Here is a 10,488-nt window from a genome sequence, read left to right as displayed (position 1 = left end):
TTTTTTTAGTAGAGATGGGGTTTTACCATGTTGGCCAGGCTGGTCTTGAACTCCTGACTTCAGGCAATCCACCTGCCTCAACCTCTCAAAGTACTGGGATTACAGGTGTGAGACACCACTTCTGGCCCATAGATGTCTTTTAAACATAACATACAAGAACTCTGGCACTTTTGTGTGATATAATTATTTTATGTTAATAGAAGCAGGGTGTTTTTCTTTTTTAAAAAATCATGAATCAAATAATCAAATCAGATAATTGTATGATGCACTGAATTACTCTTATGAGGCACGGGCAAGATATTCCTATTTCTCAGGTGTTAAATTTATTATTTTGAGGTTAATAAACATTTCCTGTAAAGGTACTTAACTAGGATTGGTACATCGTAAGATCACTTTCATACCTTTATAAACTCCATGGTGAATGTTTTATGGTGTCGTATAAATCACTCCTATTTTAGCAACCATGAAGAACATTTAAAAAATAATCACATAGGTTTTTTTTGTTTGTTTGTTTTTACTTATCACTATACAGACATTCATTCTGTCATGGTCTTTTTATTTTCAAAGAGAAAATTGGACTTTGTTTTTGTAAAAGAGCAAACCTGTTAATATAACTATTTACATGTTTAACAAATTCAATTTCAGAGAAAAACAATATAATATGTAAGAGGAGTACCATGTTTTGATAGTTGATTAACACTGACCTGTAATGGTCCTACACCCTCTCCACTTACACTATCTTAGGTAAATAAGACTTTTATTCCTAAGTGTGAATTTCACAGGAGGAGAAATCTGGCAGATAGAGATCCTCACCATCATCTGAACACTCGAACTGGACTTCCTTTTCTGAATTGACCAGTCAAAGAGAAAGGAAAAGAAAAAAAATATGACCGGTTGAATTTAGAGTATCAAAGCATGGAGTATAGAATAATTTTGTTTTTAAAGAGGAGCTATAAGTTGAATGGAAGAAAAAAGTTCTGGAAATGTTTTCTACGTAAGGATAGTAATCAAAATAAATATCTCAATAGGATCTGTGAGCTCTCCATCACTGAATGGTACAGGAAAGCCCAGGAGAAGAAAATATTTGGAAAATGTAAGATACCACATTTCTACTATTGTAACATTGGGAAAAAGGCAGTCATCAACTATCATTCTTAAAATCTAAATGGAATAAACTAATCAGAATGAAGACAAAATTGCAGGCTGAAGAAAGCAATTGGTAAATGGAAATGGCATCCTAAAGGAAATCACAAACGCATAGTTATCAGTGCTCCGAAAATTTCCAAGTTGCACACAGACAGGTGGCAAAGAAATGACTGAACATGAACATTTAAAGTGACAAATGATTTTCTATGTTATGTTTTCAATATGAACTGACCACCTGACTTTGGGTCAAATTCAAATGTTAGAAAATTAATTAATTCCCAAGAACGCTGAAGTGTTGATGAAGAATGTATGCATCTGTCCTTGGAAGAGAAAGAAAAGGATTAAAGAAATAAAACATTTAGGTGGTACTCTGAAAAGATAACAAACATCATTATGCATATATAAGATTACATTCCAACAAGAGTAAATCCCCTTGAAACAATATACAATCAGTAGGAAAGAAACTGTATTATTTTGTTTAGAAAGCCAGAAAGTAAAAATATCCTGCTGTTATTTTTCTTGCAAGATTTTTCTAATATTTGTTCAGATCATTCATCTTGAATATATCTCAACACCTTATCATAGAAACACAGGAATAATTAAGACCTTTATAAAAACTGCCCAAATAGATTAACTTAGACATTTGACATTCTATTTTCCATACCCAAATGTGAGTATTTTTCAGGCTATATACTTAAGTGGCTTTCACGTATGCAGCATAATTATTTGGAAAAGCATTTGGTTTTTGCAGACTTTTAGGTCACCATGGTAGTTTGGAACTGTAGTAAATCAGAGAAGATTAAGACATTTAATTTCTATAGGAACTCTATATTGCATAACAATATTATTTTTTCATGACTATTTCATATATAATCCAATAGAAGAAATACAGTTTTTCTTGGTATAAATGTTAGTCATCTTTGTATATTAAATCATTTCATATTTCAACCAGCAACCTTTATCAGAAACAATAAAAAATAGAACTTGCAAAGACTTAGGAATTATATTTAACATTTAAAGATTATCCAGCTTCTGAAAATCAGAAATGGATTAGGGGCATCTGTTTAACTTACCTTTACTCCATCTGGTTTCTTCAACAAACTCTTGGCTGCTGTAAAATGAGAGTAGAATCAGTTTAGTGAGTTATCCATAGAAACCCACAGCCAGGCAACAAAGCAGTCAGGTTACTGTCTCCTTCTACCACCTTTGCTGAGTTATGGCCAACATATGGCAATTTATCAAAGTCACACTGATGAGCACGAGCTTACAGGACACTGAAATACAGTATCACTTTTCTTGGTTTGCCACAGCAAATTTAGAACTAAAGAGTAGTTCATTGCATATAATTGAATACTTTGACAGTTGTGTTTATTGGAATTTATTTCACTATTGGTTGCGAAAAGGATACTGGAACTTTAACTGGACTATCCTTTTGTAATCCAGAAAGTTGAATTCAGTCTTTGGACACCAGCTGACAGATAGTATTACATGTTCATTCACACCACATATGGTGACCATGTCAGTTCTGCCATTTAAGCCCCTCTTTCTAGAGGTTGAAAACTCATTTGTAAAATTTGCTCTGGCTAAATAACATCTTCATTATATTCTTGAAGTCAGACAATTTGGTTTTACAAAAAATATTACTATTTAAATAAAATGGCATATTATTGGCCTAGAGCAAATTTTTTAAATGTTTAGCATATGAGCTTTAAAAAAATGGCACTATGTATTCTTTTATACATTAAAATCAGAATACAAAGGCTTCATGAACAAAAGCCTTTACAATGAAAAAGTAAAAATCATAAAACTTGAGACAACATAAAAACAGAATAAAATCTTCAACTAAATCAGAGAAATCTTAAAGCATATGGTCTTATATGCAACTTCATTTTTCTTGGCAGGGAGCTTTTAACATTCCTTCTGTTACTAAACTTCTTGAGTATATTAAAAGGTGAAGTCATCCTTTCAAAAAAATCTACTAAGGAACGTGTATATACACAGTGAACAGATAATATAACTGTCAATGACAATTAGTACACCAAGTGTAGAACATTCACAAATATGCAGAACACCATACATACTTATGCTTTCATTTAATATTAATTACATATACTTATTTAAGTATATCAGAATAGAGCTTGACTTTGAAAGTATAAATACCTAGCTAGACTAGAACTGCACGAACATGTAATTTCCTGACAGTCATTGATTTGGGGCATTATTTCAATATCATATTGGTATACTTTTAAATTTACTTAAAAGATACAAAAATGTTAATTTCATTAATCTTTAGCAACAAAGCTATTAATTTATTATTAATTGAGATTGTAAGAGAGAGTTGCCTTAGCTATTAAATTGTTTGCCTGGAGCTAAAAAGCAATATTAAATCAATCCTGTGGCAGTTAATAGGTTAGAAAGCAAACTCAGAATAATTGAAATTGCAATAGCAAGCAAAGAGAAGATGATGATTCAGGGTAAGCAGGGATTTGGCCTGGGAGATGCAGAAATGTCCCTTTTGGTTACTATTCACCTTACCTCACAAGAAATACATTCCACATAAAGGGAGAAAAGAAAAAATTAAAACAACTTTATAACCATATACTTATGGACAAATTACTTTAAAGAGCATGTTTGGCAATGAAATAGGATGAATAAAATACTCAAAACTAAAACACAGTATTAAGTACAAGATGTTGTAACTGGGTCTAATGTTATTCAGTTGATTTTGAAGTGATGGATAAAAAAAATTGCTTTTTCATGCTAAGACATTCAGAAACAATATAAAATTCACATATTAGTCATGAGGTTTTAGTTTACATGATGATGAAAAGGAAACTGTGAGGTAAACAAAAAGCTTCTATATATGGGTACATATGTGAATAAAGGCCCAATTTATGCCCAAGAGTGTATGTAACACTTTAACAAAATGTACAATTTTAAATCTGAAGATTTTTTTAAGTTTGAGTTAGTTCGCTGTTAAGAATTTATGCTATATAAATCATTCTACCTTTTAATGATTCACTAATTACTGGGCCACAGTGAAATTTATTTGAATATCATATATATGAATTAATATTTAATGAGATGGCATTGAACTCACCCATACAAATGTCAACTATATTAATCAACTGTTTATGAAACAGGTAACTTGACAAAGGCAGCAACAAGGTATTATTACACTAAACGAATTGGACAAAATACATATGACTGGCCAACACGGTCCCTCAATTCGTAGCATTATTCATTGTACTACTATTGTTGTTATTGTTTAACAGCCTTTGGAAGGCCTCTTATGGTTTCCCATTATTTGTAACGAAATGCAAAGGTGGGGGGAAAGGTGACCACTTAATACAGTTGTAAGTAATAACTAGAAATTGGTTGAAGAGCATTTAATAATGATATGATGGATTATTACCTGATAACACTATAACACCCAGGCTAAGTATGTAGCAGAAAATAAAACAAAGAATTGAAAAAATAGCTGGATGGTTTGATTTGCAGATCACTGTTATGTAAACGGTATCCAAACTAAACTGGTAGTATTTTTGGCTGACATGTGTTCTAAGTCTAAAGGGCCAAAGGTTACCAAGTGCAGCTTAATTGCTGCTCCAGTCCTTCCCCCAACATAAGACTGCTTAGCATTGAACAAGATTTGACTTTTGTGAACCTGGTCCTTTGAGATAATCTATCAAAGAAGGAGGATACAAAACTCAAGTAAGTTATTGGAGTAACATATACTTTATCTCCACCTTTAGAGAGTGACTCTTACAATAAAGGAATGGTTTGACTTCTTTTAGCCTATTATTTAACACACTTATTTTTTACCATGGAATCATTTTGAGGAACATTTATTATGCTCTGATAGTACTGAGTGCAAGGTGCTCTGTAAATTCTTGAGTTAGACACCTTTGACAGTTGTAATCATTCTTATAGTATGCCAAGAAAGTACTATACTTTTGAATGAACTTAGGTCTAAGAGAACTGGGTTCCTCAATAATGGTCTGCTTTTTTTTTTTTTTTTTTTTGAGATGGAGTCTCGCTCTGTTGCCAGGCTGGATTGCAGTGGCGTGATCCCTGCTCGCTACAACCTCCGCCTCCCAGGTTCAAGCAATTCTCCTGCCTCAGCCTCCTGAGCAGCTGGGACTACAGGGACACACCACTACACCCAGCTAATTTTTGTATTTTTAGTAGAGACAGGGTTTCACCATATTGGCCAGGATAATCTCGAACTCTTGACCTTGTGATCCACCTGCCTCGGCCTCCCAAAGTGCTGGGATTACAGGCATGAGCCACCACACCTGGCCAATAATGGTCTTCTTTTAAAAATCTTGCATACTAGGATTCCCTATGAAAATGAGACCAAAAATAACTTATTCATAGTTATTACTTTATGAAATATCAATAATATTTTCTAAGTTTGAAATGCTGAGATTGTAAATGAGGGAGTATTTATTTCCACCACTCGTATGCATCCCAGCATTTGACAGATGAGGCTAGTCCTGCACCAGCACTGACTGGTGACCAGAGCTGCCAGAAGCACTCTTGTGAGGGGTGCAGTCACGGAGGCTCGGCAGCAGACAGCACCCAAGTAGACTGCTAATGGCAGCCACAGGTGTAGAAGGAACCTGTGCCACACATTTGCCACCCTTGAACAATCAGGTTTTTCTAATTATTAGAGTTTAAAAATTCTAGAGTCAAAAAAACAGAGACTACTTAAAAAGAAGACCAACAGATAAGAAGCAGAGTTCTCAATGCATGTACCTGAGAAATTTCTTGTAGCCAGCATAGTTGTCAAGATGGCACCCTGTGAAAAAAATTAGAACACAAAAGTCAATGTTGCCTATGCAAAATCCTGGACCTAACAAATATAGAGTCTTTGATAACAAATCTTTTCCTGGCCCTACTTTCAGTTAGGGGATTTTTGATTGATTGTTTTTGTTTTTTGGTTTCCCGAGAGTCAAAGGCCTTTGTCTCTCATGATGCTGGCCAGATTCTCATTATCAAATTGCACAGCTGTTTTCCACTGAAGGAAGGATCCACAGCATGTGTTGCCAGGATGATTCTAGCTTTTCACTATAGTTTTGATTCTGGTGTATATTCCATTTCCTAAGACCCCCAAAAAGAATAATGAGAGTATTGAGGTCTACATAATTGAAAGCCTTTGCTAGAAGTTATTTTCCTCACATGGTATTTCACTTCTTAGTCTGTCAAATCTACCTCCCCACAAAAATGTAAAATTTCTTACCTTTAGTTTTCTTCTAGCATTAAATTTCTTCAAGCAGTCTACAGTCTCCTGTCTGTGCATCATGGAAGCAACAGTAGAACGTTGCTAGAGGAGGGGGAAAAAAAGTAACTTAATTAAGAATATTTAAAATACACTAAGTATAATAATGTCCCTGACTTCATCAAATCTTTATTAATGGTGCTGCACCTGCATGATCAACTTCTAAGTATTCAATTGCTAAAGTTACCTAAAAATAAAATTTTAGTTTTGCCAAGACTACTTGTGGCCAAGACGCAACACTGATACATATAAAGTATAGAAATGGGTTGGGCGTCATGGCTCACGCCTGTAATTCCAGCACTTTGGGAGGCTGAGGCGGGTGGATCACGAGGTCAGGAGTTCAAGACAAGCCTGGCCAACATGGCGAAACCCCATCTCTACTAAAAATACAAAAATTAGCCGGGTGTGGTGGTGGGCACCTGTAATCCCAGCTACTCGGGAGGCTGAGGCAGGAGAATTGCTTGAACCTGGGAGGCGGAGGTTGCAGTGAGCCAAGACTGTGCCACTGCACTCCTGCCTGGGCGCAAGAGCAAGACTCTGTGTCAAAACAAAACAAAATAAAAATACCAGAAAGTGTAGAAATAAATATTAATAATTTCTCAAATTATCTTTATTTTAATGTCTTCAATCACATTTCGATTGGGCTGCCTTTCATTTACTTAGTGCCACATTTATCATCCTAGCATTTGACACATTCAGAAATTTACTGAAGTCTTCAGATTCCCCTCAAATTTCACACTATTTTTCTTAATATTTCTAAAATATATTCAGACTACTATGACCATTCTTTTATGCCACTAAAACTCTACTCTCAGCTGCCAAACTTCATACTTGCTTCTAAAGTCGCCTAATGACAAATAATTGAACTTTGTTAAATCTTTTCTTCTGGGATACATTTAATTTTGGTGTTATTTTCTTAACCTTGTTCATGAGTATTGTCAATAATTGATACGAAGAATACTCATTCCTTTTGTTACTGCAAGCAATATTTGTTTAAGAATCTATGCAATTCAGACTTTGCTACTGAAAATTGCATTTCTTCACCATCATAAAATTCATTTTCTTAAACACCTTGAGTCAAAAATTCATTCATTCTGAATTTCATCTTTTTTTTTGCAAAGTTATTTTAAATCCATAAACAATATATTAAAGGACAGCTTGTTTTTCATTTTAGCTCTTGAAGTTTTTGAGAAGTTTTACTTACACAGATCCATGGGTGCTTCAGTGCCTCTGAGGCTGTGATACGTTTGGCAGGGTTGATAGTAAGCATTTTATTGATGAGGTCTTTGGCTTCAGGAGTTACCGTGTCCCATTCCGGTGATGGAAACTTCAAAAATATAAATTTATAAAAAGTTTAAAAAATAGACACACTCAATCAAACAGGGAAGAGTCAACTATATGAATCATTTCCTCAAGTAGTGAATTTCTTCATAAATTTACTTTTTATATAAGTTAAATTGTATCTAAAATAAATAAAACCATTTAGATCTATTCTCCCCCTCTATGTAGACAACTATATATATTAAAGAGTATCTGATAAGGGACCAACATATATACTGAGCTGCATATCACATATGGTAAATACATTTTAAAATTCAGAAAAAAAGAACTTAAGAATCTTCTATTCTTCTCAAAGTATCTCTGCTTTGATCTGAAAATGAAATTTTATACAATCTTTCTCATAATTATTTGCAAAACTTAATAAAAGCGAAGAGGTTGCTACATGTACCAATGCCATCATAATATTATGCCAAGGTTCAAAATGAGGTATTATATACTTTCACAACTTATAAGCAGTAATAGCAGAGGTAATAAAACAGCTTCAATTCCTGTGCCAAAACTGACCTATTAATCATGGCTACTTGGAGTGCTGTAGTGAGAAGAATCTGAGGCTACAGGAGCTTCAGCAAGATTTCATTTTAACCCTTCAAGAAGTTTAATCTGCCCAATTACAAATTTCACCAAAGTATATGAAAGTAATCAAATCTTATAACTTCCCATTATTAATACTTTTTTACAATAAGACTATATAAGAAAGCTACTTCTCCTCTCTTTATGTTATTTTTTTGTACTGATAATAACTTACTTTTATATCATTAGCATATTTAATAGAAATACTGTCCTTCAATGATTAAGGGAAATTTATACTACATTAGTTGCAAAATGATAGAATATCAAGTTATTTTCCCAATTCATGAATTTGTATAGACAATCTTGAAAAATAAAGCCATTGTCACTGTGTCAATGGAATTAGTCTATTTTTGGTAGTTTTAAAATGGGGAACTTGTGACTCATTGGCAAAATAAAGCACGAGAAAAATGATATTGACTCTAATACCTGTAATTTCTTGCCAGCTTAACAATTGTCATTTTTTAATTCCTGAAGCTTATCTTTGGCAGTTGTGAAAGCTTGCTAACTATTAGGAGCTACTAAAGAAACACGCAAGGCTATTTCTTAAATGTTGTACAGGTCTTTTGATAGCAAATGAGGGGTAGGTTCAGCATGAAGAAAGGTGAACCTTTTCCTCAGTTTTCTAATTTTCATGAAAGCACTCCTCTGCTATACCAAGCAGTGCATTTTCAGGGCTACGTCTGCCCAGAGAGGGGCTGGCTCTAGTCTGTAAAGATGGTGAATGTGCTAGCTGTTGCCATGTAAATAATAACTTGTTTCAATTACTAGTCTAGGGATAATGGAATGCTTCGAAATTCAAAGAATATACATTTTAAATTCTTGCTAACTGAAACACACATCCATCTAAATAGAAAATTTTATCAGAAATGCACTGAAGAGTTCATGAGACATGATAGAATACAATACAGACATTTTATATTTTCTCCTCTCACTTTCACATAAAGCTTTCAAGTTGTGCAAAAAAGGTGAACCCAATATTGCTACTCCATAGTTACTCCACTTAATAACACATGGAAAGCATGCCCAGATCCTGCACATGGATTTCCCTAGGGCTGTATGAGAGGAAACCAGAGAAAGTGGTAAATCATATTTACAAGAATACATATCAAAGGAGAGCAAATTATATCTTAAACACAAAGTTAAGCCATAAAGAGAAAGTAGATAAAGACTTCCTCTTCAGATTCTGAACTTAATTTATGAATGTGTATATATATATCTACTTTCAAATATTCTAATTAAAAATTAAATATATTAGAATTATGATTTTCAAATTTTTCAATTGTGAAATTCATTCTTCAAATGAAAGCTTGCATAGTATCCCATTAGGTAAACAATACAAAAACAAAAAACAAAACCCAGAAACTGGTATAGTGGAATAATGTTCTATTTGATATGTGATCACTGCAAAATATTGTTGGTATATAATGTAAAATTATGTGATAGGTATTTGAGAATATAATTCAACTGAATGGGCAATAATCATTTTTATAGTAGAAATATTTTAATTTTTATGTTTTTAAAATGCACTAAGAGCCAAACATTTTGACAAAGTTCTTCCTCAGAGACTTCACATGACTTTTCATCTTAGGAGAGAGTGAGTTAAAAGGAAACATAAGCTGAACACATATGCTGCATTTCTTTTTCCCTTTCCTTAAAAGAGAGGGAAATAATAAGAGAAAGTGGTAAAAATTATAGTTAAAAGAAAAATGAAAAGATCTGGCTCTTGATCAGCAAGCAAAAAACAAACCTTCATCTAAAGTGATATAAATAGTTATTACATACATCATAAGCTCCAGCCTTGATCTGCTGATAGAGTCTGTGTTGGTCTTCATCCCAGAAGGGTGGATACCCCACAAGTAGAATATAGAGAATGACACCTGGAGAGATTACAGTATTAACATTATTTAAGTCATATAGACAACAATAAATTAAATGTGGCTGATCCACAATGATATTAAGCTGTAGTTGTTAAAACAGAGAAAACTGGATTGTAGGAAAACTACAGAGAGACGTGTTATGGTCTATTCTAGAGCAGTCTCTGGCAGGTGAATGCTTCTCCTCCTATGCTCCAGACCTCTGACAATGTGTCAGTCAATGCATGCTCCAAAGAATTCTAAAGAGGCATGCAAGGGAAACTCTAAAGATAA

General features: G+C 33.7%; 1 protein-coding gene across 1 annotated transcript in view; it reads right to left on the bottom strand.

The window, feature by feature from the left end:
* Positions 1-10,488, bottom strand: part of CAMK2D (calcium/calmodulin-dependent protein kinase II delta) — a 115,911-nt gene that overhangs the window by 66,664 nt on the left and 38,759 nt on the right. The window contains exons 6-10 of the mRNA XM_011997286.1: positions 10,124-10,218; positions 7,635-7,757; positions 6,392-6,475; positions 5,908-5,950; positions 2,220-2,257 (exon numbers count right to left, since the gene is read on the bottom strand). Coding sequence (XP_011852676.1) covers positions 2,220-2,257; positions 5,908-5,950; positions 6,392-6,475; positions 7,635-7,757; positions 10,124-10,218 — 383 coding nt within the window. The remainder of the gene's footprint in view (positions 1-2,219; positions 2,258-5,907; positions 5,951-6,391; positions 6,476-7,634; positions 7,758-10,123; positions 10,219-10,488) is intronic.

The sequence above is a fragment of the Mandrillus leucophaeus genome, unplaced genomic scaffold (assembly GCF_000951045.1).
Source record: "Mandrillus leucophaeus isolate KB7577 unplaced genomic scaffold, Mleu.le_1.0 Scaffold535, whole genome shotgun sequence".
Classification (NCBI taxonomy): domain Eukaryota; kingdom Metazoa; phylum Chordata; class Mammalia; order Primates; family Cercopithecidae; genus Mandrillus; species Mandrillus leucophaeus.
Note: the sequence above shows the minus strand (reverse complement) of the source record. Positions and strands in the feature narration are given on the sequence as shown.